General features: G+C 43.3%; 2 protein-coding genes and 1 long non-coding RNA gene across 3 annotated transcripts in view; 1 reads left to right on the top strand and 2 right to left on the bottom strand.

The window, feature by feature from the left end:
• Nucleotides 1-10,245, top strand: part of LOC117658908 (transient receptor potential cation channel subfamily V member 2-like) — a 40,785-nt gene extending 30,540 nt beyond the window's left edge. Inside the window, exons 13-16 of the mRNA XM_060692437.2 lie at nucleotides 2,018-2,325; nucleotides 3,693-3,814; nucleotides 4,658-4,746; nucleotides 9,232-10,245. Of these exons, the coding sequence (XP_060548420.2) occupies nucleotides 2,018-2,325; nucleotides 3,693-3,814; nucleotides 4,658-4,746; nucleotides 9,232-9,392 (680 nt within the window). The 3' untranslated portion in view covers nucleotides 9,393-10,245. The remainder of the gene's footprint in view (nucleotides 1-2,017; nucleotides 2,326-3,692; nucleotides 3,815-4,657; nucleotides 4,747-9,231) is intronic.
• A 3,986-nt stretch (nucleotides 10,246-14,231) lies between these two features.
• On the bottom strand, nucleotides 14,232-17,681 carry HASPIN (histone H3 associated protein kinase). The gene has a single exon (XM_034407019.3). It carries the CDS (start codon nucleotides 17,423-17,425, stop codon nucleotides 14,621-14,623), a length of 2,805 nt encoding a protein of 934 aa, XP_034262910.3. The 5' UTR covers nucleotides 17,426-17,681; the 3' UTR covers nucleotides 14,232-14,620.
• A 3,009-nt stretch (nucleotides 17,682-20,690) lies between these two features.
• Nucleotides 20,691-27,050, bottom strand: LOC148117001 (uncharacterized). Its single transcript, XR_015733248.1, has 2 exons — nucleotides 26,655-27,050; nucleotides 20,691-22,897 (listed from the first exon to the last, which is right to left on the bottom strand). It is a non-coding gene; the product is annotated as an uncharacterized LOC148117001 (long non-coding RNA).
• Between the last annotated feature and the right edge of the window lie 892 nt (nucleotides 27,051-27,942).

Raw genomic sequence — 27,942 nt, 5'->3', positions numbered from 1 at the left:
TAACTGGTTTTTTAAATTTTTGTATTTATGTATCTTATTGCTTGGCTGTTCACCGCCCTGAGTCCTTCGGGAGTAGGGCGGTATACAAATTAAATAAATAAATAAATAAATAAGTTTATGAATGAATGAATGAATGAATGAATGAATGAATGAATGAACAAATAAATGAATGAATGAGAGGGTGAATGAGTGTGAATAAATGAGTGAGTGGATGAATGAGTGAGTGAACAAATGTGTGAAAGAGTGAATGAGTGAGTGGATGAATGAGTGAACAAATGTGTGAAAGAGTGAATGAGTGAGTGGATGAATGAGTAAGTGAGGTGAATGAAAGAGTGACTGAATGACTAAATTAATGAATGAGTGAGTGAGTGAATAAATGAGTGAATGAACCTGGATGAATGTGAATGAATGAGTGAACAAGTGGATGAATGAATGAATGAGCAAACAAAATTAATGAATGAGTGAGTGAATAAATGAGTGAATGAACAAGTGGATGAATGTGAATGAATGAGCGAACAAAATAAATGAATAAATGAGTAAGCCAATGAATGGGAGGATGAATGAGTGAATGAATGAATGGGTGTGTGAAAGAGTGAGTTAAATGAGGATGAATGAGTGTGAATAAGTGAACAAAATGAATGAAAGAGGATGAATGAATAAGTGAATGAATGAATAATTAAATGAATTAATGAGTGAATGAGTGAACAAATGAATGGGAAGATGAATGGGTGAGTGAAAGAGTGAGTGAGTGGGTGAATGAGTGTGGATGAGTGAACAAAATGAATGAAAGAAGAATGAATAATTAAATGAATTAATGAGTGAGTGAATGAATGAGTGAATGAATGAGTGAACAAATGAATGGGAAGATGAATGGGTGAAAGAGTGAGTAGATGAATGAGTGTGGATGAGTTAACAAAATGAATGAAAGAAGATGAATGAATAATTAAATGAATTAATGAGTGAGTGAATGAATGAATGAGTGAATGAATGAGTGAACAAATGAATGGGAAGATGAATGGATGAAAGAGTGAGTGGATGAATGAGTGTGGATGAGTGAACAAAATGAATGAAAGATGAATGAATAATTAAATGAATTAATGAGTGAGTGAATGAATGAGTGAATGAATGAATGAACAAATGAATGGGAAGATGAATGGGTGAAAGAGTGAGTAGATGAATGAGTGTGGATGAGTGAACAAAATGAATGAAAGAAGATGAATGAATAATTAAATGAATTAATGAGTGAGTGAATGAATGAGTGAACAAATGAATGGGAAGATGAATGGGTGAAAGAGTGAGTGGATGAATGAGTGTGGATGAGTGAACAAAATGAATGAAAGAAGATGAATGAATAATTAAATGAATTAATGAGTGAGTGAATGAATGAATGAGTGAACAAATGAATGGGAAGATGAATGGGTGAAAGAGTGAGTGGATGAATGAGTGTGGATGAGTGAACAAAATGAATGAAAGAAGATGAATGAACAATTAAATGAATTAATGAGTCAGTGAATGAATGAGTGAATAAATAAATGGGAAGATGAATGGGTGAGTGAAAGAGTGAGTGAGTGAGTGAGTGGATGGATGAGTGTGGATGAGTGTGAATGAGTGAACAAAATGAATGGATGGATGGATGAGTGAAGGAATCCATGAATCCATGAGTGAAAGACTCCGGGTGAAGGACACACAAAGAATGAGATCAGAAAGCAGAGGCCACTTGGTCTGCCCTTCCATACATCACACCGAATTAGCACCTGGTTTTTCTTCTCCACACCCACCAGCAGCCACAAGATGTCAAAACAGCCTTTTAGATATTCTACGCACAGACTAAGCCCTAGATTACTTGGTATCTTGATGCAAACAAAACTCAAACCAATAAGATCAGTTGAACAACAGTTGATGCCTCCAGAGATCAACCAGCCACTCCTGGTCTCCTCCTGTCCTTCAAACTGAGTTTCCCCACCCCCCACCTCAAAGTTTCCAGAGGAAGAATTGAAATTTCAATGACTCCTTGCAGCTCTCGTCGTTCTCACCGGGGGCACGTCCCACTCCGCCCGCAACGCGTCTCTCCCGCTTAGCGACGACTTGAAAGACCAGGCCGTGTATTCGGGGCTATTTCAGACTACTCTGCTGCTCTTCAAGTTCACCATCGGCATGGGGGACCTGGAGTACCACGAGAACTTGAAGCACAGCTATGCTACGATGCTGATGGTCCTCCTTTTTGTCATCGTGACCTACATCCTCTTGCTCAACATGCTGATTGCCCTGATGAGTAACACCGTCACCAATGTCTCCGAACGCAGCCAGAGCATCTGGCAGTTGCAAGTAAGGCCCCTTTGGACTGGGACGGTGGCCATTTCAGGCCCAGCAGGGGCTTAAATAGAACCAGATCCAAAGAATCAGTAGAAGAGAAGATTTGTAGCTCAGGGTTCAACTGTGGGGCCCTCTGAGCTATACTGCGCATGTCTACATTCTTTCTTTTCTAACTTCCTGATTTACTTTCTCCTTTGTCCGTCTGTGTTAGAAAACTGCCGGTAACGATGTAGTTAGTAAGTTTGTTTTATTTCTATATAATAAAATGTTTCTTAGAATATATTTTGGGTTTTCTTTCTTTAAAGTATACAGCATGGAAAACAAGATCCATCCGTCTCTAATTAAATGCAATTACCCCGGGGGGGTATCGAAGCTGATTTACGCTTCGACAGTAACATCATCAGTGCTAGAAGTGAGCAGGTGAAGAAGAGGAGGAGGAGGAGGAGGAGGAGGAGGAGGAGGAGGAGGAGGAGGAGGAGGAGGAGGAGGAGGAGAAGGAAGGAGGCAGTGAAGGAGTCCTTCATGCTCTCTGAGTTTCATGGTTTTCTTGCAGACATTTCATGACCCAACTAGGTAACGTCATCAGTGCTAGTCCTTTTAGTATTAGTGGGAGTGTTTTCTTCTTCTTGGCAGTTTCTCCATTAGGTTGTTGTTTACAGTTTGGTTTGCCTTGTGATACCTAGCTGGGTCATGAAACGTCAGCAAGAAAACCACCAAGCTCAGAGAGCACCCAGGACCTGGCTGTCATCTTCCTCCTCCTCCAACCCTAACTCCCTTCTAGCACTGAGGATGTTACTTAGTTGGGTCATGAAACGTTTGCAAGAAAACCACCAAGCTCAGAGGACACCAAGGACCCCAGAGTTCAATTATGAGATACAAATACTCTTTTCTATTGGTATCATTCTCTCTCTCCATCCATCCACCATCTATCTATATCTATCCATCTATCATCTATCCATTATCTATATTTATCCATCTATCCATCCATCCATTATCTATCTTTCTATCTCCATCCATCATCTCTCTCTCCATCCATCTATATCTATCTATCTATCATCTATCCATCCATCCATCATCTATCCATTATCTACATCCATCTATCATCTATCCATTATCTATATCCATCCATCCATCCATCCATTATCTATCTTTCTATCTCCATCCATCCATCATCTCTATCCATCATCATCTGTCTGTCTGTCTGTCTGTCTGTCTGTCTGTCTGTCTGTCTGTCTGTCTATCTATCTATCTATCTATCTATCTATCTATCTATCTATCTATCTATCTACATACCTGTCCATCCATCCATCCATCCATCCATCCACATATCCTCCCTCCCTCTCTGATTTCTGTTCACCAACCAACCACTCTATTTGCAGAGAGCCATCGCTATTCTGGAGATGGAGAAAAAATGGATCTGGTGCTGGAAAAAGAACCAGAGAGACACCCGTTTCCTCCTCATCAGCTTTGAGGACAACGAAGACAAGAGGTGGTTTTTTCGGTAAGCTGAACCACCACGTGCCCAATTGACGTATGAAACACGTCATTTCAGAAATGGACCCTCCCTGGTTCTCTTAGCATAAAGGGAGGGAGGGAGGGAGGGAGGGAGGGAGGAAGGAAGGAAGGAAGGAAGGAAGGAAGGAAGGAAGGAAGGAAGGACGGACATTTGTGCTTGCAAAATTCTGTTGCTGTAATCTTATAATAAAAAAACTAGCGTTAGCATTCCTAATTTTGGACTCCTGGTCTGAACTACCTCTAAGGGCTGGTGTGAATTGTCTACAGCTGTGCTTGAAAGGAATTTTTACTGGGTTTTAATTTGGGTGGGTGGGTGGGTTGCAGCCTAAGAAATTATGGTGTGTGTTTGAGACAAGAAAGGAGTGCATACAGGTAGTCCTTGACTTATAACCATGCCTTTAGCGACCGTTCAAAATTTCAACAGCCCTTAGGACTGTTGCAGCATTCCTCTCGTCACATGATCAAAATTTGGACACTTAGCCACTGGCATGTACTTATGACGGTTGCAGTGTCCTGGCGTCATGTGATCCCCTTTTGAAAACCCTCTTGACAAGCAAAGTCAACGGGGACGCCAGATTCGCTTAACGACTGCACGATTCGCTTAACGACCGCCGTGACATAACAACCGTGGCAAAAAATAAGTTTGTGCAAGGGGGTGCCACTCGCTTAACAGCTGTCTTTGTTTAGCAGTGGAAAGTTTGGGTTCAATTAGGATAGAATAAGAGTTGGAAGGGACCTTGGAGGTCTTCTAGTCCAACCGCCAACCAATTGTGGTCGTAGGTTGAGGACTTCATGTGTCCTGCTGGTAACTCTTGGGGTCTTTTTCTAGAATAGAAGAGGTACAATGCGGAGATTTGACAAAGAAATCCATCCTCAGGGAAGAACCCATGGAAACCAAGACTCTGGAGGAGTCATTAGGTAAGAACGGTACCACAGCGGTGTCAGGAGTGGGCATCCACACGTCATTGTGACTTTCTAAGCTGTGAGTTGGGTTTTACGGAGTGGTTTTGAAGTGATGGTATAGAATAGGTGGAACCTGGCTCAATAGCGGTAAGTGAGAGAGAAACAAAACAACCACTTCACAAACGCATGGCGCAACATAGGAGAACAAACCCATTGTCAGCACTCCAAACTACATTCGTTCCGGTGCTGACATAAGGAGGAGAAGAGGGGGCAGCTGGCAAGAGGACGCTTGACTTTTCACCTACTTATTTTCCCTGAAGATAATATCCCCTAGGAGATGGGATGGGAGGGCGGACATTCCTGGGAACTGAAGTAGTAGATATGGGGAGAGTGATTTGGAAGAGGGCCAATGAGACGCTGAGAATTGGGGAACGGAAAGGGAAGGTTTGGGGTCAGGAAGTCAGTGTTGGCTACGACGCAGTCGGGGACAGATTATCGTGCTTAATAAATGAAAGATTTCATCAAAGACTATTTGTTTGGAAATGCAATTTATTTGAGATGACACCGAAACCTGACACCCATCAGGACAAGATTCAACAGCCCATCTGCATTTAAAAGACAAAGGCCACTCTTTTGAAGACTGTAACAAAGTCCACCTTTTGGACAGAGAAGATGGCTGGTTTGAAAGAGGGGTCAAAGAGGCCATCCGTGGAGATAGATGCCACGTCATTTGTCTATACCACAATCCTTTCAGCAGTTCCAAGAAGACTTCACACCCACTTGCTCCACTCAGGTGACCCTGAGGACACAGACAAACCTCCAAAGTGGCCTCAATGGCTCTCTAAAAGGATCCAAATGATCAGCTGTCTGCAAGGAGTCTCAATCCTTCCATTCCGCACCATCCAGTCAGAACTGAAGAAGCTTCTTGGATGAGAAGCGAAAGGTCTTCGAAGAAAAGCCAGAAAGTGCAGAGAAGAGCAACAAAGATGATTACGGGGCTGTGGGCTACTTAAATACATTTAGTCCTCGACTTACAACAGTTCATTTAGTGACCAAAGTTACAACATCACTGAAAAAGGGGATTTTTGACCATTTTTCACACTTATATGACCATGGCAGCATCCCCATGGCCGAGTGAGCCAAATTCCAACACTTGGCAACTGTCACATATTTATGACCGTTGCAGTGTCCCGGGATCACGGGATCCCCTTTTGTGACCTCCTGATGAGCAAAGTCAATGGGGAAGCCAGATTTGCTGAACAACTGAAATGATTCGCTTAACAACGGTGGCAAGAAAGGTTGTAAAATGGGGCAAAATTCACTGAACCTGTCTTGCTGAGCAACAAGAATTTTGGACTCCATTTTGGTCGTAAAACGAGGCCTACGGTACCTGTATATGAAGAACAATTGCAGGATTATCTAGGCCCATGATGGCGAACATATGGCACGCGTGCCACAGGTGGCACACGGAACCATATCAGTGGGGACGTGAGCTCAGTTCTGGTACGCATGCATGTGCAGGCCAGCTGATTTTCGGGCCTTCTGGGCCCACCAGAAGCAGGGAAACAGGCTGTTTTCAGCCTCCAGAGAGCTTCTGGGTGGGGGTGGGGGTGGGGAAGGCAGTTTTTGCCCTCCCCAGGCTCCTAGAGAGGCTCTGGAACCTGGGGAGGGTGGAAAACGGGCCTACCGGGCCCACCATGCCATCACATGCCAAAAGCAGAGGGAAGGCGGGGGGGGGCGGGTCGTGCATGCATGTGTGGGGGGCAGGGTACATAGAATTATGGGTGTGGCACGCACGCGCACGACCCCCCGCACTCCCCCCCCCCACTTTTGGCACATGATGACAAAAAGGTTAGACATCACTGGTCTAGGCTAACAAAGAGAAGGACTGGGGGCGACATGATAGCAGTGTTTCAATATTTGAGGGGCTGCCACAAAGAAGAGGGAGGGGGGTCGACTTATTCTCCAAAACCTTTGAAAGCAAGACAAGAAGCGAAGGATGGAAACTAATCAAGGAGAGAAGTAACCTGGAATTGAGGAGAACAACTTCCCTCCAGAAGTGGTGGATGCTCCACCACAGGAGATTTTTAAGAAGAGACTGGACAGCCATTTGTCTGAAATAGTATAGGTCTGCTTGAACAGGGGGCTGGACTAGAGGACCTCTAAGATACTTTCCAACCCTGTTATTCTGCTATTATTATTATTATTATTATTATTTATTGGTTAATCTTTAGTGAGATTCACAGCCTTTGAGGCTGGTTAATAGCTCAGCAGCTCGAGTCCTAACCAAGGACCTAGGAACCGTTAAGGTATCGTCGGAGGATGTAAGCTGTTCTGAGTAAGGTGGTTTTTTGTAGAGTCAAAATGTTCAAGTCCGGCAAATTTAGGATTTCTAAATAGCGGGGTAGCCCTTTGGGTATTGCTCCAAGGGCTCCAATTACAATCGGGACAACACACGATTTCTTTTTCCACAGTCGCTCAACTTCAATTTGCAAGTCCCGGTACTTTGTGATTTTTTTCTTGCTGCTTATCTTCAATCCGTGCATCACCAGGTATTGCAATGTCAATGAACCATACTTTTTTCTTTTCAACTATTGTTATGTCAGGTGTGTTGTGGACCAAGTGCCTGTCAGTCTGAATCCTAAAGTCCCACAAGATCTTGAGTTTCTCATTCTCTAAAACTTTCTCAACCTGATGTTCCCAGTGGTTTTTGCTGTACTCAAATCCAAACTTCTGGCACAATTTCCAAGTGAATGATCTTAGCAACGCGGTCATGGCGTTGTAGGTAGTCGGTTTGTGAAATTTTGCTGCATCCACTGATCAGGTGGTCGACTGTCTCATCTTTCTCATTGCAGAGGCGGCATTTGCTGTTGGTGGTAACATGTTGAATTTTTGCCTTCATACAGTTTGTGGCTAGGGCTTGTTCTTGAGCTGCCAAAATAAAGCTTTCAGTTTCTTTTTTCAGTACTCCTGATCTTAACCAGTTCCAAGTTGTTATTATTATTACTATTACTATTACTATTATTATTATTATTATGCCTTATTTATTTATTTATTTATTTATTTATTTATTTATTTATTTATTTATTTTGTCGCATTTCAATGCCGCCCCACTCCCAAGGGACTCTGGGCGCCTTACAACAGAGAATAAAACAATGCAACAATATCCCATACAAAAGTTAAAAGAAGACATTAAAACGTTAAAACGCATACAATCCAATCTGTGAACTTGCCTTGGTGAACATTGCCTTCTGTGTGCCCGCAGATGGCAGTGTAGCTCTGTCGAACTCGAAATAGTTTGGCAGAATTCTAGGTTAACTTAGCAGCTCCTTTTCCAACCAGGTAGTCCTCGATTTATGACCAATCTCTTAGTGGCCAAAATTACAACAGACCGACCTTGGGACTAATTACAAGCCAGTTTCTGAAGATCTGACAGTCGCGTCTCCCTAACTTTGGGTGCATGACCGTTGGCAGTTTCTAGCAGTCACATGGCTGTGATTTACGATGGTCTTGCCCAAATCTGGCACCCCTGGTTTGCTTAATGACCACGGTGTTCTCTTAACGACGGCCACAAAAATGGTCTTAAAACCAACGGATCCATTTTACAACCGTCATGAAGAGATTCCTTTATGGTCAGAAGGCGAGGATTACCTGCAGACATTTTGGGGCACTCCGATGCTGCAGTTCCCGAAAAGTTCTGTATCGGCAGTCCTCAACTTATGACCAGAATGGAGCCCCAAGTTTCTGTTGCTAAATGAGACAGCTGTAAAGTGAATTCTGCCCTATTTTCCAACCTTCCTTCCCACAGTTGTTCAGGGAATCACTGCAGTTGCTAAGTTAGTAACACGGTTGTTAAGTGAATCCGGCTTCCCCGTTGACGAAGGTCGCAAATGGGGGATCGCGTGACACCACCCCTCCCCCTGGGGACACTGCAACCATCATAAATGCGAGTCAGTTGCCAAGCGTCTGAATTATGACTCCTTGACCCATGCGGACGCTGCAATGGTTGTATGTCAGGTTTCCAAAAGATGCCCTAATTAATTCATGAGCCATGATCCAAACTTCAAAGGAAATATAGTCATTTATTAGGAGCAACATTCCGGCAATACTCGGATGCAGTTAGGACTGATCCTGCGTAGATTTATGTTCCCCTATGACCCTGTCTTTCCCCTCCTCTCTGGCCATGTCATAAATCACATTCTCCAATTCACCACTTTGGCTGCCTGGGAAACCTAACACCCTCCTTCTGATTGCGGTCAGAAAGAATGTATGGAATTCACTTCAGTTCTCCCTCCCTCCTGCTCATGGCAACTTGAAAGCTCTGCAAGTTGACATTGTAATTGTGAAAACTGGTCATAAGTTGCTTTTTTTTCCAGTGGCATTCAAACTTCGAACGGTCCCTAAATGAACGGTCGTAAGTCGAGGACTACTCGCGAAGCCCTGCTTAGCGTGGTAACTTGTGCTAATCGCTCGTTTCTTGACTTCCCTCTGTTACTTCAGCCGTGTCCCGCATCTCTTCCTCGGGGGAAGAGGAGGAAAAAAAGGATGAGAGGGTGCCGCTGAAGGACTCGGGAGCGCAGGAGGAGAGCAGTCACCCTGCGGGAAGGCTGAGCGAACAGACTCCCTTAATGACGGAAGAATGTCAGGTGCAAGTCAGTTAAAGGAGCACAGAAGTTCCCTGGGAATGCGTGCCACAAGAAGTTGTGGGTACTCCTGTCACTGGAGGTTTTTAAGATATTGGATAACCATTTGTCTGAAGTGCCAAAGTATAAATAATTGATGAAGTAATCGAATGGTAAATAATAAACAACATTTAAGTAAATATGAAGAAATGAACTGTTATCTTGAAAGAATGAACGAAGGGCATTGTAACAAATGGAATATTTTTAATTATATATTTGGAACTTAACTAAACGAGAAAAGAAAGTTGAAACGATATTGGATGATGAATTACTTAAGATATATTTAATTGGTCTTGATAAAAATGTCGAAATGTACTATTTGGAATAATTAGTAAAGAAAAAAAACTACCTGAGATTGGAATTAAGAGAATTCAAGAAAATAATTGGGAATTGCATTATGTTATATGAATTTAAATATAGGGGTATTAAGTAAGATTGATAGTAAGGAAGTAAGGAAGATAGGAAGTAAGATTGATATTTGATTTTTTTTCCCCTTTATTGAATATGTTTAACTGTTGAAATGCATTTGGAATAGTCGATAAAAAGAATTATTGGTGAGTAGAATAAGAGAATTTAAGGAAATGATTGGGGATTGTATTATGTTCTGTGAATTTAAATTTAGGGGTTCAAATTTTAAGGAGGGAAAAGAAAAAAGGAATTATACTAGCATGAGACGTTAAGATGAAGGGTAATATTGGTTTTTTTAAAATTTAAGAGAAAATAAGGTACGAGAAAAACTGAATATATAAAATTGTGTTAAAGAGGAACAAAAATCTGTATACAAATTTAAAACCGGGCCAATATTCTGTTCAGAAAAGTTGCATTGTGTGTTTGTGTGTTTTAAAAAATAAAAAAAAATTACAAAAAAAAAAAACCATTTGTCTGAAGTGGTGTAGGGTTTCCTGCCTAAGCAGGGGGTTGGATTAGATGACCTCTAAGGTCCCTTCCAACTCTTCCATTCCATGTTTCAAATTCTATTCCATTCCATTCTATTCTTAGATTTGTAATGAACTTATTTACTGCTCTGGGCAGTTGATTGTACATCCGCTGGACCCTTCAATCTACAGCAAAGCATCCTCTCGCAAAATTATGGTCAGCTACCGCCATCTGCTTCACTACTACGTGGTGACATATTGCCATGAACTGTGGGAAGGGGGAATGACATAGGGCCGTGATGGTGAACCTATAGCATGAGTGCCACAGGTGGTACACGGAGCCATATCTGTGGGCACGCGAGCATTGCCCTAGCTCAGTGCACGCCGGCCAGCTGATTTTCAGGCCTTCCGGGCCCACCGGAAGTCAGAAAACGGGCTGTTTCCGGCCTCCGGGGGTGGTGGGGATGGCTGTTTTAGCCCTCCCCAGGCTCCTAGAAAGCCTCTGGAGCTTGGGAAGGGTGAAAAACGGGCCTTCCAGTCCCACTAGAAGTCGGAAAATGGGCCATTTCTGGTTTCCGGTGTGGGAAGTGGGGAAGGCTGTTTTCACCCTTCCCAGGCTCCTAGAAAGCCTCTGGAGCCTGGGGAGGGTGAAAAACAGGCCTACCGGGTCCACCGTGCCATAAGTGGGGGGAGCACAGGGTAGGGGGGGGGGTCGCACATGCATGCAAGGGGGGGCGGGGCACATTGAATTATGAGTATGGGCACGTGGACAAGCAACCCCTCACACTCCCCCCACTTTTGGTACGCGACCGCAAAAAGGTCAGCCATCACTGACATAGGGAATGCTTGGCGAAACGAAAGTAAGTGCTGTATCTTCTCGAGATGCTGCCTCAAGGTCACCCAGTTGGGAGAAGAAAGGGGCCGCATACCAAACGGTGCTTGGACTGAACCTTACGGAAACATCTTGCCTGATCCTGATTGTTTACAATGGGGTGGACAATGAGAGACCGTTAAGGAAGGGAAAAGTAGAATTTAAGGATTTTGGTGCGTGATTCTCAGTTCTGGCTTTGCAATACTGCAATACACTTTGACCTCTAATAAAATGATACCTTTCTCAACACATGGGAGCCAAGGATAGTTTTTATTTAGAGGTTTAAACTGTGGCAGGTCCGACAGTTTTTGAATTGATTCTTACTTTTAAGATTATTTTTTTTTACTTTTCTTCTGAAACATCCTTTCCATTATTTTGTCTCCTGCAGCATAATAAAAAAAAAACCCTGTATCTTGGCTGACCAATCTTTTTTAATTGGCCCTTTGAATCCGGTGTTTCTCAACCTTGGCAGTTTAAAGGTCCATGACTTCAAGTCCCAGAATTCCCCAGCAAGCAAGACTGGCTGAGGAATTCTGGGACTTGAAGTCCGTATGTCTTAAAGCTTGCTGGCTGGGGAATTCTGGGAGTTGGAGTCCAGCCATCTTCCAGCATGCTGGCTGGGGAATTCTGGGAGTTGGAATCCACCCATCTTAAAGCATGCTGGCTGGGGAATTCTGGGAGTTGAAGTCCACCCGTCTTAAAGCATGCTGGCTGGGGAATTCTGGGAGTTGAAATCCACCCGTCTTAAAGCATGCTGGCTGGGGAATTCTGGGAGTTGAAGTCCACCCGTCTTAAAGCATGCTGGCTGGGGAATTCTGGGAGTTGAAGTCCACCCGTCTTAAAGCATGCTGGCTGGGGAATTCTGGGAGTTGGAGTCCAGCCATCTTAAAAGCATGATGGCTGGGGAATTCTGGGAGTTGAAGTCCACCCATCTTAAAGCATGATGGCTGGGGAATTCTGGGAGTGGAAGTCCACCCATCTTAAAGCTGCCAAGGTTGAAAACCACTGCATTACACAATTCCACTGTTTTGGCAAAACATGCCGAGCAAAAATTCAAAAAGGGGGAACCCTTCAAAATGGATTTAGCTTTTGCTCCTCCTTTAAAACACATCACTGAAGAGAACCAAACCAAAGACCTATCAAAATATTGTCAGTAAAAAGAAGCAATAAAATCAGCATTAAAACCAACTGTCAAAGCATTCCCTTGCCCACTTGCAGAACACAGGAGTCCAAAATTTCCACGGTTAGCAAGAAAAGTGATTAAATGAGTTTTGCCCCATTTTACGACCTTTCTTGCCACAGTTGTCCAGTGAATCACTGTACAGGTCGTCCTCGACTTACGACAAGGGAACCCAAGATTTCTGTGGTTAAGCAAAACAGCGGTTTTTGCCCCATTTTACGACTTTTCCTGCTACAGTTCCTAAAGTGAATCACTGCAGTAGAGTTACTAACCCCGGTTGTTAAGTGAATCGGGCTTCCCATTGACTTTGCTTGTGAGAAGCTTGCAAAAAGTAATCACATGACCCCAAGACACTGCAACTGTTATGAGTCGGTCGCCAAGAATTTTGATCTTGGGACCGAGGGGACGCTCCAATGGTTAAGTGTGAAAAATGATCATAAGTCACTTTTTTTCAGTGCCGTTTTAACTCTCAACGGTCACTAAATAAACTGTTGTAAATCGAGGACTCCCGGTAGCCGATTTCCAGCACGGCAGCATGCTCGTTGCAATGTTGCTTTCCCAATTATATTTGTTTCCTTTCTTCTCGCTAAGTAAATTGGCCCCAGTGAGAATTCAAGAGGCATTTAGCAAGGCTAAAAGCTTTGTTTACCCCCATGCTTTGCACTTAAGGGTTAATTACCACGCACTTTGTTACACAGGGGAAAACAAGAGTAATGTTCCTTAGGGAAGAAGCAAAAATCCGGGATGGGCCAAGTATCAAGGAGAGAAGCAACCTAGAACTAAGAAATTTCATGACGGTTAGAACAATTAATCAGTGGAACAAGTTGCCGCTAGAAGTTGTGGGGGCTCCATCCCTCGAGGCTTTTAAGAAGAGACTGGACAGCCATTTGTCTGAAACGGTATAGGCTTTCCTGCTTGAGCAGGGGGTTGGACTAGAAGACCTCCAAGGTCCCTTCCAACTGTTACTTTAATTCTAATCTTCAGGATTGCCAAAATAGGCTTTCTTGCCCTGCTGGTAAACTTCATTTAATGGGAAATCTTGGCTTTGTCTGAATTAATTTAGCTGAATGAGCTTTACCTGGGGAAGATTAGGAAAAAAGAGCAGGGGGAAACTGCAGCGGAAATGCTGGATTCAATTGTGGTCATATGTCAAGGGCTATTTGTAGCACATGTAGATAATATAGTCATGGAAAGTGGGGCAGCATACATGTTTACCATATTATTATTAAAATTTTAGTTTCAACCATAATCCCATGACAATATAAAAATTACTTTTTGTAGCTCTTGGTGACTTTTATCAATGCATCCAAGTAGTTTTCATACAGAACTAGCTTGCCAATGTTTTTTCAAAAATAATTCCCCCCCCCAACTTCCCGGTCTAGTTTACAAAATAATCCTCGATTTACGACCACAATAGAGCCCCAAATTTCTGTTGCTGAGACCGTTGATCTTGCCCCGTTTTACCGCCGTTGCTAAGGGAATCGCTGCCTCTGTCAAGTTAATAACACAGTTGTTAAGTGAATCTGGCTTCCCCGTTGATTTTGCTTGTCAGAAGGTCGCAAAACGGGACATAGCAACAGTCATAAATATGAGGCAGTTGCCAAGCCTCTGAATTTTGATCATATGGCCATGCTGCAATGGTTATGCAAAAAAATGGTTCTGTCACTTTTTTTAGTGCCACTGTAACTTCAAACAATGACTAAACAAATGGTTATAAGTCAAGGACTAGCTCCATAACCCTGGGAGTACAGCCCCTTACTTAAGACAGGCTGGTCTCCCACTTAACTACTAACCAGGTCCAACCAAGCTTGGCAGTTGTTTTCTGAGATCAAATTGGGTGCTGCACCCAGTTAAATCAACATATTTTGCAGTCAATTAAAAAAGGATGCAGGTTGGGCAACATAGAAATGTTTATTAATATAAAAAGCGCTCATCAGATTTAATACTGCAAAAGTAAAGCTGGCATAATTTTCTGAGGTTTCGTTACAAAAGGATTGTGCTTTATTTTAAAACAAGCCACAATAATTAGGAAAATATTAAGGGGGGTTTGCCATAGGGGCAAATTTAAACTTAAAGTTTTGGAGTAAAAAAATGATGGTTTTGGGAGCGGGGGGGGAGGGTTGGGGTTCCCTCTAATCAAACGTAATGCAAAGCAACACAGCCGAGCAACTCTGACAATAATGTGGTTTTAAAAATCCGGGTACTGTGTGTGAATTTTTTTTCCCTAAAGCATCTGAGAAGGCCTAAAAACTCTCCCTCGGTCCTCCGAGCTCAGGTTTATTCACTGGAAGAAAGTCCCTAGGTTAAGCAGCTCAGTGGCGGATTTGAAATTGAGAACCTTCGCGGAGAACATCCTAAGTTGTTTCTGTACTTGCTTTAAGGAGGAAGAGGTGGCCTTGTTTTTGTATGACACCTCTTTTAAAAGTTTGTCTGCTAAATAGTGAAGCCACAGAATGTTGCTGTGGGGGAAATAATCGGCCCAGCTGTTTGCATTCTCTTCTCTCATCTGTCTATAAATATCAAACTGGTAATCCCCTCCCCCTTGGAAGACTTCTTCGTCGGTGGAAAGGTCACAAAATACTGTTAAACCATCCCTCTCCAGCCTGGAAAAAGTGTAATCAATAATGTTCACCAGAATGCCTTGAGTGGGAAGGACGTGCACTTCGCCGTTCAGGGTAACGGCTACTTCTTTTAAGCTGGTTTTCCTCACCAGCACATTGCCCCAATGTAAGTCCCTGTGTTCAAAGCGGAGGGCTTCCTCGGCGACGGCCAGCGAAGCCGTGACTTGGTGCAGGATGCTCTTTGCCGAAGCTACCGAGCTCAGCTGCCGGTTTCTCATGTTCTCCAGATCCGTGCCTCCAAATTCAAACTCCAGGACCATGAAGAGTTGCTGGTTGCTGAAGAAATCCGGCCGGTTGTTTTCGGACTGCCTCAGCCGGTGGTATTCGTCCCACGCGTTCAAGAGATGCTCTGGATAAGCGCCTTGGACACAATGAACGGAATACAACCGGATAAAACCCGAGGTTCGGTTAGCCACCTCATCGGCGAGGAGACTCAATTCTTTGGAAATGATTATTTCCGGCAAGATTTCAGTAAACGTCTTCTGCGGTTCGCCGTTGACTCGCTCGGTCCCTTCGATCGGGATTATTTTTAAAGCCACGGTTCCCCTTTCAGTCTCGGTTTTGAAAACCTCCCCAAACACCCCTTCCCCGATTTTTTCACACTTCGGCATCTTCTCTTGAGAAATCCACTCCTCAAAGGAGACCGGCCCCTCTTGCTGGCATTCCCTGTAGACTTTTTCAGCGTCCGTCAAGGTCGTCTCCAAGGTGGAGAGAGAGGTCATGGATGACAGCAGCACCATGGAGGAAGATGGGCAGATGGAATAGCCCAGCTTTTGGGTGAAAGGGGTATTGCAAATTTTGTGAAGAGGAGACTCGGCCGAATAATAGCTGATGGCGCTACCGTTCAGGCTTTCAGCCTCGGAGAGGATTTTTTTCTTCTTATGGAGGGAAAAAGAAGCACGGATTCTACGCCACAAGCTGGAATTCTTGAGGGAGGAGTCCAAAGGTAGGAAAGAGACAGAAAGTTGGTCTTCGATCTCATTCCACTTCAGCCGCTCCTGCAGGACGAGAGAATCAGTCTGTTTCCAGGCTGTGTTTTGTCTGTGTGCCGCTCGATCGACTTTCTGGCGACCCCAACGTTTAGAACTGAAGCCGCTAATGCAAGCTTTCCGGCCAGTCCCTCCAGGATTACAACTGGGGGCCACTCGGTGGTTGTTCCTGGAATCAGAGGCTTTAGGCAAGACATGGGGAGACTTGGCCAGGAAGAGGTTTTTCCTCTTCAAGGAATGGGAAGCCTTTTGCTTTCCGGCAGACTGATCCGCCAACCAGTTCAAAACCACCTGATCATTCAGAACCACAACCGGCTGGAACTGGGGGCTGTCGGGAACGATACCGTGGTCACTCGCTCCTTCTGAAAGCCTACCGACCTCAACAGCCATCTCCTCGGGAGCATTAACGTCCTGAGTGAAGCTCAGCTCTCGCTCCTGAGCGAGAAAAACGGACTCTTTTCGGGGACAGAGCGCAATTTTGCCACCCTGCATTCTGGCTTGAAGTTGGAAAACGCCGCAAACAGGACTTCGGGCAGCAGGGCTCGCTTCCGTCACCGAAGCACGATCTCGATCGGACCCTCGGTCCGGGCTCTGCTCTCGCATAACCGGGGAGGCTTCCGTCCCACTCCGGGTCTCGCAACGCTGCAAAGTGCTTTGGATGGGAGAGCCAGTCGTCTCTCTAAAGCCCTCCGGAGGTGCAGGGTCCATCAGCGAACCGTCCCCCGGCGACTTTTGTGGACGTGGTCTGGCCTCCTCGGGGCTGAAGAGCTGCAGAGAGTCCCCCATTTCCTGTCCTTCCAAATCCATCTTCAGCACGCTCAGCTCCAGGAGGGCCCCATGGTGGGACTCCCCGCTGCCTTCTCGGAACACTTCCCACGGGCGTCGGCGTCGGCAACCTGGAGGGTGGGAGACGGGGCTGTGGAGGTCTTTCTCCTCGTCTTCCTCCTGGGGGGCCCACCTCCTTTGGGCCCCCAATGGGGTCAGGAGGGGCCACTCAGGAGTGCTGCACAGCAGAGGAGCCCCCCGCAGGCGAGTGGGGCCCTTGGGGCCAAGCGGGGGGCCCTTCTGGGGCCGTCGGCAGGTGACGTTCCTGCGGAGGGGGGTGGGGGGCACAAAGGGTCGTCTGCTGCTGCTGCTCAGTTTCCCTTTGGGGGGAGGCTTGTTCTCCTTGGGGCCCCCCCGGTTCTTCCTCTTCTTGCCCCCTTTTTTGGCGGACGGCGGGCGGGCCTTGTCTGGCGGGCGGAAATCCGGGTCGTCGTGGCCGTCGTCGTCGTCGAGGGAGGCGGCCGAGGAGCAGGAGGCCTCCACGGAGGAGCTGGTGCTGAAGAAGCGCTTGGGGTCGGCGGGGGGCGAGATCCAGGGCGTCGCCCGCGGCAGGAGCCTCAGCCCGGCCTTGCCTCCCGCTCGTCCTCCGCGGTTCGCTCGCCCCCTCAGCCCCGAGTAGGTCCTCAGCAGCCGCGGCCGCAGTTGCTCCATGCGAGCGGAGCCTCCCAGCCTTGCGCGGAGACACCGAAAAGGGGCCGGGCGGCGAAGGAGGACCCGATTTCCCCCTCAGCCCCTCACCACCCCCGCCGGTTAAAGGCCTCCCCCGGCCCTCAGAGAGGCCGAGCGGGGCCTCCGAAGGCCGCGCCCGCCGCCATTTCAAATCCAAACTCTCGCGAGAGGGTGAGACGGCTCTCGCGAGAGTACAGCGGCGCGCGGCCCCCGAGCTCCCGCGAGACCTCGAGGCCGCGCGCTTGTGAAAAACGGCCGCTCTGGGCTCTCGCGAGAGCTGCGGCTGTTGGGGGAAAAAAAAAAACACTGAGCAGCTCATAGAGGAAAGGGATTTCTCTCCACGCATGATGTCCGGTTTGGGTTTGACAGTGTGTGTGGGGGGGTTGTGAGGTCCTCCATTTGAGGGGTTTGGGGGTTTTATTTATTTTTTGCTTCAAGGCTGGCAGCGTTCAAACGTGCTGCAAGATTTTTATTTTTATGTTTGCTCTGTCGGTGATTTTATTTATTTATTTATTTATTTATTTATTCATTCATTCATTCATTCATTCATTCATTCATTCATTATTTATTGCCTCTTGCAATAGGAAGAACAGCTGAAAACAAGTGGCGCAAGTCACATAGAAGCAGAGCTGCCTGACTAGGTGGCTCAGTGGCTAAGATACTGAGCTTGCCGGATCAAGAAAAGTCGGCAGTTCGGTGGTTCGAATCCCTGGTACAGATCTCCTGCGTGAGCAGCAAGGGGGTTGGACTAGGTGACCTTCCAAGGTCCCTTCCAATTCTGTTTACTGTTACTTGCTCATAGAGGAAGCACCGAAGAGGGAAAACGTATTATCAGATTGGGAGAACATATGGAACAGAAACCATAAACTAACAAAATCAGCAGCATATAAAAGAAAATGCATATAAAATGTTCTGCGGGTGGCACTTACACCCTCCGAGGTTAGCGAAAATGTATCCTAAAAATGAGCCCCATATGTTGGAAATGTTAAAAAGAAAGAGGGAACATACTACCATATGTGGTGGCCCTGTCCTGAGGCTCGAAAATATTGGCTAAAAATTAAAGATTGGCTACAGGAAATTACCAACGAACAATTAGACTTAGAACCGGAAGTCTTCCTATTGGGGATCTTCAAAAAAATAAATTAAATTTAAAATAAAATAAAAAATTTTTTGTGAAGGGCACAAAATATCTAGTACTACACATATTAACCGCTGCCAGGATAGCCTACGCTCAATGTTGGAAACAGCTTTGCACACCCGCAGAGAAATTAGTCATACAAAAGGTCATGAATTGTGTTAGGAAATGGTCATTGCCTAACTAGTTGGCCAGGTAATATATAATCCAACATTGCATGTTTGTATTGTGTAACTGTATTATGTTGCTTTAACAACATTGATGGGTCATTCTGCATCCTGATTGGATGAGCTCTGTAGCCAATGTATTTAAGGAGAGATTTATTTATTTATTTATTTATTTATTTATTTATTTATTTATTTATTTATTTATTTATTTATTTATATACCGCCCTTCTCCCTAGGGGCTCAGGGCGGTGTACAGCCAAATAAAAACACATAATAAATACATTAAGAACAGATTAAAAGGAAATATCTCAATTTGGCCCAAAATTTAAAAAGACAAACAAATTTAAAATCATTTAAAAGGATTTGTTAGGCCAGCCCGGCTTGTTGGAAAAGGTAAGTTTTAAGGGCACGGCGGAAGGCACCAAGGTCTTGGATTCTCCTTATCTCTGGGGGCAACTGATTCCAAAGGGTAGGTGCCCCCACAGAGAAGGCCCTCCCCCTGGGGGTCACCAGCCTACATTGCTTGACTGATAGCACCCCGAGGAGGCCCTCTCTGTGGGAGCGCACATGTCGATGGGAGGTCGTCGGTGGCAGAAGGCGGTCTCAAAGATAACTAGGTCCTATGCCATGGAGCGCTTTAAAGGTGGTAACCAGCACCTTGAAGCGCACCCGGAAAACCACCGGGAGCCAGTGCAGCTCGCGCAGGAGCGGTGTTATGCAGGAGCGCCATGCAGCTCCCATAATTACCCGCGCGGCCGCAATCTGGACCAGTTGGAGCCTCCGGGTGCTCCTCAAGGGGAGCCCCATGTAGAGAGCGTTGCAGTAGTCCAGGCGAGAGGTGACGAGGGCATGAGTGACTGTGCACAGGGAATCCCGATCAAGAAAGGGCCGCAACTGGTGAATCAGGCGAACCTGACAAAAGGTCCCCCTGGCAACAGCCGTCAGATGTTCCTCCAAGGACAGCTGCGTATCCAGGAGGACTCCCAGATTGCGCGCCCTCTCCACGGGGGCCAAAGACTCGCCCCCGATAGTCAGTGATGGAGTCAGCTGACTGTATCGGGATGCCGAGAACCACAGCCACTCAGTCTTGGAAGGGTTGAGCCTGAGCCTGTTCCTCCCCATCCAGATCCGCACAGCCTCCAGGCACTGGGACATCACTTCAAGGGCATCGCTGGGGTGGCCTGGGGTGGAGATGTAATTGTGGTTAGTGTGAACACTGCACCATATTTTTACCCGCTACTATGCTGTAACTATTTTTGATCTCTCTAAATGGTCATTGTTTGATCATGATTTATTCATTACTGTTTCCTGATATTTATTGAAGTGTTTTTATATTGTTCCTGAATGTTCCTTGTATTTTTTACAAACTGGTAAGAAGATTTTATATCCCTGGATTGATCTTTATATGGCTAAGACTTGGATTGTTAAAATACTATGAATTCGCTTTACCTTTAAAGTAAAGTACTATAAAACCAGTTTGTCTGCATATTATTCACAATGACTCTCAAAACAGTTTCCGTGCGTAAAAACTTCTGATGGTACTCTGCTTTATGAACCCTGACTCTTGGTGGTGACACAACAATATCCTTAACAAATTGCGCAGAAATTGACAAATTAACGCTGAGTCTAAAAGATAAAGAGGCATCGATATTTTACAATGTGTGGGAACAGTGGTATCACTGGATAGAACGGAGATAGATTAAAGATAAATAGTTATTCAGTATAAGTAATAAATAAGAATGTAAATACGCACAATTTAATTTTTGTAAATAATGCACAAATTATCGTCACAAGAAAAACACCATAAATAGCTGTTGTTGAGTGAAATAATTTTTTTATGTTTTTAATGTAATAAAAGCTTAATAAAGTGTATTGAAAAAAGAAAGAAAGAAAGAGGAAAAACATGGTGGTCCAAGTGTTGTGGATTTAATAAGACAAACACAACTTTTGGGTTGATCAGAGACAGATTTTATATATTGCGCAATAGGTTCAAGGCTCTGTACATGAAGCGTTGAACAAAGACAGGAATTAGGTACAATGGTTTTATACCCTTCTAGACAAAGGATTCTTTTGAAGTCAGCAGTTCATATGGTCCTATACATTTATCAATTTTAATTGACATTACAGAGTTTCTTTGCAAAACAATCATAATTCTTTTTGTAGATTACTGAAGCATATCTTTTATCTTTTGACGATGGACAACTTTTAACTCATGTGGATCCCCTTGACCTAACCAACCTTTAAGCTGTATGTTATTAGAATGTTCCTTTCTTCTGACAACTTAGAGGCCTCCTAGAGGAACCAAAAGGACCTTGGCTGAGTTTGTACTCTTTCCAACCGGATGCATTTCTTTTTAGAATAGAGTGAATAGAAAGTTATCCAGTGGTCATCCATCAGAGCCCGCTTCATTACATTATTCCCCCCTCTGAAAGTTTTTCAATGCAGAAACTTTCACTATTCTCATATAAGTTTAACTTCTGAGTATACAAGATTCCAATAAACAAATCTACCATATATAGGGTCTAACAAAAGATAATTAATAAAAATAAAGGATAGGTAGTTCTTGATTGTTTTTCTACTCTCTTGATTCTTGGGGAGATTCTCTACCTTTTTCTACAGGTTCCATTTCCTCATATGGGTCTGCCTCAGAATCTTTATGTTCTTCCACAGGATATGGACCAAGTTGATTAAGAAAACGTTCTATCAAAGCTAGTTCCTTTTCAACTTGAATCTCCTTTACTGTTCTTATTTATAGATGTTTCAGCATAGGGATTGCACAAGGAATAAAAGCTAGGCCTGCCACAGCCGTATTAATTCACCCGGATCCAGACAACCAAGAAAACCACATGTCAGTTGTTTATAACCTCTGACCTATCTTGGAAGCCCTATCCTGCAATTCCTTGGCAATTTCTCTGACCACACCTGATTTGTTACATGTTTCTGTCCAGTTTGTTGGTAAACACAAATATGCATCCTTTCCACATAAGATTTATGGAAAAGGCATGCACTCAGTAGTTCCTTGCATTAGTCCAGACCCCTAAGTCCCTGCCACAAACATTCCTGCCAGTGGTTGCAATGGGACTTCCAGTGAGAGGTCCTTCTGTTTATCTCTGAGAATTGGTCCTTCAAAAAACATATCGAGAGGTAGTATTTCCAGGTGGAAAAAGAATACACAAATCTAATTTGGACTTCAAGTTGAACCAGAGTGGAAATTCTGAAGGTTGAAACAGTCTTGGACAGATTCCATCCACCCCACTTTCCCTTCTTAAAGTTTATTTCTGGTAGCCTTTGTTCTATCCCAGAGTTGTGGTTTGACAGGAACAGCATGATAAGATGTAGGGCTAACATAAGCAGCATTTCTGACCTAGGGTAGGGTCATACTGATTAACAAGATCTTGACTTAATTCCAAAATCCGTGATATATAGTCTCCTCTATGCAATTGTTGTAGAGGCCCATTTTCCTTATCTATTCCCCCCTCAGCTGGGAATGTCAATAGTGCCACCTTAGGTGGTGGAGTTGACTTAGGTCTAAGGTAACGACCTCGTGCATATACAATGCGTTCTTGGCGTGAGTGAACTTGACCTAAAGTGTCTCCACTTGGGGAATCAATGTTCATCTTATGTTCACTTGAGAGTCCTAGTGCGAATAATGTCCAAAGCCATAAGCAAATCATAATCAACTATGGTGTGAAGCTCACTACGTCAGGGAAAGGGTTAGTGGTGCATGTGGTTTGGGAAACAGGAGTAGCAATAAAAATCCTAGGTCTACCACAAAAACGTTCCTTATATATGTAAAACAAAATTACTAGCAAAATTAGAAAAACAAGTACCCACAAAATGTACTCCCAAACTTCTAATAACATTAGCATGTGTAAGAAAGTGTTATATTAAAGCTAATAATATGTATATGTACAATGTGAAGGCAGTTGTCCTCTTTACAAATCTTCCGCCGTGCGTTGAGAATCAGCTTCCGGAGTGATCCAACAAGGCTGATGGTCACCTGGTATCAGTCTCATCCAGTGGATCCAGGATCATCCTCCTAAGATCTTAAAAACACAATTACAAAACCAATACATCTGGGCGAGTGCGCAAAGGAATCTGAGCAGTTGTAGTCCTTTTCAGTTGGGAAACAGCATAGGCAACCACTGAATCCTAAGAAAGAAAAAAAATACAAAAATAGTCCAGATGAATGCTATTCCCACTGGTGGCTGGATCCTTTGGATCATCAACTTCACTGGATTTCCTTGATGAGATTAAGCCCGTTCACTTGGGGTCTAACTTCCGTCCAGTTTGGATTAACATCCAATCATCGTGGTGGAATTTGTGGACTGGAAACTTCAAAGGCGATGTTTGGGCTAATAGTCCTTGTTTCCTAAAAACTTCAAAATATCTGGACAGGTTATACACATATTGTTTCAATACTTTGTCACTGGTTTCCAAGGAAGTAATGCATATGCTTCCTGTAGTGAAAACTACTCCAAACAACAGTTCATATGATGATAATCTGTCTAGGTTGGGTAAAACTCTTGACACCACTGTTGCTGTAGCATTACTGCAGATAAAAGCTGCAACCCACCCTGTGAGGTGGTTCACTATGACTAATAAATATTTTACACTCCCCACTTTTGGTAATTCTGTAAAATCCACATGAATACATTGAAATGATCTTAAAGCTGGTGATACATCTTACACATCTGTTGTTTTCTGACAGCATGTTCATTCACCTTTTTACAAACCAAACATTTGTTTATAATTGATGTTACTAAAGGATATATCCCAATACAATCATAGCTTAGTTTAAAAGTTCATGTACGATAGCTTGAAGTCCCCAATGACTCCACCCATATTTTGCCAAATGATGTCCAGAGACTAAGGGTTACAATGCATTAAGCAATAGCCATCATAAAGTCAGCTTATTGCACCCCACAAACTGGGTCCTCAATTCACCTACCTTAGAAAGGATGGAAGGCTGAGTCAACCTTGAGCCTGGTGAGATTCGAATTTACAGTAATTGCAGACAGCTGGTGTTAAATTACAATGCATTTATCCACTGAGCTATCCAGGCTCCCTGTCCATAGAGCTTAATTTAATGAATACAATTCAAAGGTTTGAGCAGACCAATTTCGAGGCAATTTGTTTCCAGGGGATGTCCCTCCAAATCAGGTCTTGTTGTTGTATGTAAGCCAATTATTTCAACACCATAATGTTCTCATCCAAGGTGATCCATTGATCTGGTGTTGGTTAAGAACTGTGCTTGATTCAAATTGAGATCTGCAGGTTAAAATCAAATCTGTGTTGCATTAAAATTGTTTTATTTTTGTTTAGAATCTTGAATCAGATAACCACCACTGAAGGATAGTTCTGACTTGATGTGGGGTGTTTACAATGAGGGCTCCCCCAAAGGTCAATTTCCTACTTTCTGAGCCAACACCCTTCGTGCAATTCAATGTGTGTGTGTGTGTGTGTGTGTGTGTGTGTGTGTGTGTGTGTGTGTACAAAGAGACCGAATGGCTTTTCCAAATTTGGCAAACCCAATACAGGAGCCCTGGTTAAAGCCTGTTTCAAATTTTCAAGGCTTCCTCTTTCATGTCCCTCCCATTTCAAACTCCAAGATCCAGATTCAATTAATTTTGCATAGAATTGTCTTAATTCTTGCTTGTTTATAGATGGAGGCGGAGACGCTACCCCTCCTTTCTATCAGGAGTGATTTTTTTTTTCCTGTGGGGGAGGAAGTCTTTCCCTTTAAAGATTGCTGAAAGGCAGAGCTTTCCCCGTCCTGAATTCAAAACTCCTGGAATTAGTTTTATTGTTCCTAGTAAGGCAAGCAAGAAACAAACACATCTTTTATTCTTCCTTTTGTTGTGGAAATTAAGGCAGCGTGTCAGTTTCTTAATGGCCCATTGGTAAAGGTGGGGGCTGAACTCTGCCGGAGTTTCTGCCTATTTTCTTTAGGGGAATTTTCTTGTGCTTTTAATATTGAGCTTCTCAAATCTTCCAACACTCCCTTCACTGATTAAGTGTATTCAAATGCTTTGTTCACTTAATCTGATCTCTGTCAACGAAAAACACCACTTCTCTTCAGATCACCACTTCTCTCCTACTTCTTAGCACTTCCACATTTCAATCTGCCAACTTCCATAACTTTCCAAAAACAAATCACATACCTTCTCCTTTCCATCAATTCTACTTTCTCTAACTCCTTCTTATTATAACATTCAATTCCTCCTACCACTGCCATCCTGATTTCCAAGCCAGCACAAGTCTGTGTAGACAAACTTAAAGGCAACTTTCTGACTTCCCTTAAAACTTCCTCTCTTCCTTCAACTACCGTATATCCCTCTATAAACAAATGAGCTCCTCAGCACCAATTATCTAATCTCCCCGCAAACTGAAGTGAACAAAAAGAAGCATACTCTCAAGGCAGAATCCAACATTTTAGACAAAAATGCCACTGAATCTCTCCCACCACACATCGCAATTTCCAACTCATCTCTGTGACAATTCCCAAAAAGGGCAGTAACTTGTGCTACTAGCAAACAAACAAATAAACAACAAACAAACATACAAACGAACAAACGTGCCATCTGTTAAGGATGCAGAATGCATGCAGACATAAAAAACATTTAAGAAAGACAGCTTCAAAAATAAAACAATAGTAGATTAAAAAAATCTTTCAAAATCATTTCTTTGAGATAGAATAAAAATAAGAATAAAAATAATTTTATTTCTATACCATCCTTCTCCCGAAGGACTCAAGGCGGTGTACAGCCTATTTTGTTTAAAAAAAAAAAACAAGACAAACACCAATTTAAAATAATTAAAAATATTAAATGGATTCGGCTCAATTTAAAACCCCAGAAATTTAAAACATCCGATTTAAAATTATGTTGCTAACCCAGCCTGGCGAAACAACAGGATTCTGAGTACAGGTTTAATGAAGCGTTTTTAAACCTCCAAAAATTTCCAGAAAAAATAAAATCAAAATTGTATTCAGAGCAGAAAAGTTTTCATATGCAAATTAAAGAGACCTAGCAGCAACAGCATTAGCCGATCACCCACTTCCCCCTTCTTTCTCTGGCTGCTTTTCTGAGAGAGAAAAAATGGTTAAACCGTAGCCCCCCCCTTCTTTCGTGCCTCTCATCTCCCAGGGAAAAAGGAGGGGGTGAGAGAAAGGAAAAAAGTTAAAAGGAACTGTTTCTCTCTTACAAAGGAAAAGAGGGGGGGAAGAGGGAAAAAATGTACAGCGTGCAAGGAAGCCTCGCTTCTCTCTTCCATTCAGCATTCTTACAACAAAGCAACACAGTATTATTACTATACTAACATTAGTATTTCTCTAATTTCTCACTTTATCAACACACAGGCTTTTCATATTTGTACTGCAATCAACTTCTTGTTTAAACCAATTTCACATACAAAAAATCCCACTTCATGCAAACCAACCATTCTCAAATATCTCCCACAGCCTCAAGCACAAATCATCTCACTTTGCTGGCAGCCACACATATCACAATCAATTAAATTCCATTCAAATTTTACACACTATCATTATATATATATATATTTAACAGAAATCACACCAAATTGATCAAATCATATCTGTTTTCCCATTTAGACAGGCTTCACCTTTTTAACTGCCTGCTAAACCCCGGGAGGGAAGAACAGTAAACTCTGGCTGTTTAAGAATGTCAGTTTATCAGAAAATTTATAACACTGCAATTAGTTCTTCTCTTACCACACATAAGATTACACATAATACTTAGTACTTAATTTCAACAATTAAATACTTAATTCCAGAGACTTCAGCACGCCAACTGGTCTCTCAGGAGATTGATCAGATCTCACTCTTCCACCCTTTTAATGGGTAGGTACCTCTAAACAGAGAGACTTTAACTCTCTAATTTATACTTACCTGTTTTCTTTCTTTCTTTCTTTCTTTCTCTTTTTTTCTTTTTTGTATTTTTGTTGAGTCTCTGTTGTCTGATCAACCTTCAAGGATTCTTGACTGGCCTGTCTTCGTCAGCAGGTTTACGGCACCTCCTCACTGAATCTCCATGGACTTCAAAGGAGTCCTAATGGCCGGCCAGTGGATTTTCCTTGGGGAGGCGTCGATTCCCACTGAGGCAGGCTGTCTGGTAGAACAAAAGTTCTCTGCCTTGTAGTCCCATCTGCAGGGTGCCATAAATGTTGTGGATTTAATAAGACAAACACAACTTTTGGGTTGATCAGAGACAGATTTTATATATTGCGCAATAGGTTCAAGGCTCTGTACATGAAGCGTTGAACAAAGACAGGAATTAGGTACAATGGTTTTATACCCTTCTAGACAAAGGATTCTTTTGAAGTCAGCAGTTCATATGGTCCTATACATTTATCAATTTTAATTGACATTACAGAGTTTCTTTGCAAAACAATCATAATTCTTTTTGTAGATTACTGAAGCATATCTTTTATCTTTTGACGATGGACAACTTTTAACTCATGTGGATCCCCTTGACCTAACCAACCTTTAAGCTGTATGTTATTAGAATGTTCCTTTCTTCTGACAACTTAGAGGCCTCCTAGAGGAACCAAAAGGACCTTGGCTGAGTTTGTACTCTTTCCAACCGGATGCATTTCTTTTTAGAATAGAGTGAATAGAAAGTTATCCAGTGGTCATCCATCAGAGCCCGCTTCATTACATTACAAGGGGAAGAGGAAGAACAGCGGAAACAACTGGCGCACAGGACATGGGAACTCAAAGGGTTTTATGCTTGCAGAAAGTTGGACATTTATTCTCTGGCAACTTTAAAAAAGGTGGACTTCAACTCCCAGAGTTCCCCAGACAGCTTAATTTTCCCAAAGTTGAAAAATAGAAATTTACAGTGCTGGTATGAGAAGCCCCTCCCGCCTTCCTAGAAGAATGAAATATTTTGGGAAATATTTAAAAAAGAAAGGCAAAATATTATATTTCCCTAAAGGAGAAACATGTTTTTAGAAGCATGATACCAGCACTTAAGGAGATAAAGAGCTTATTGAAAGAGGAAGGCGAGGATCTAGATGGCTCCATTCATAAGCAAAGCAAATCCTGCGGGCAGAAATCCATTCAAGGCAGGATATTTTGAAACTGCTTGCAGCAAAGTTTGACAGGTTTTAAAAGGGGTTTTTAATTAAATATGGGCCAATTTTTTTTTTTTAATTTACTTTTAAATTGTTTTAAA

This window comes from Pantherophis guttatus, chromosome 1 (assembly GCF_059756535.1).
Source record: "Pantherophis guttatus breed Tessera chromosome 1, ASM5975653v1, whole genome shotgun sequence".
Taxonomy (NCBI): Eukaryota; Metazoa; Chordata; class Lepidosauria; order Squamata; family Colubridae; genus Pantherophis; species Pantherophis guttatus.
The sequence above is the reverse complement of the archived record's forward strand: the minus strand, read 5'-3'. Positions and strand labels throughout refer to the sequence as shown.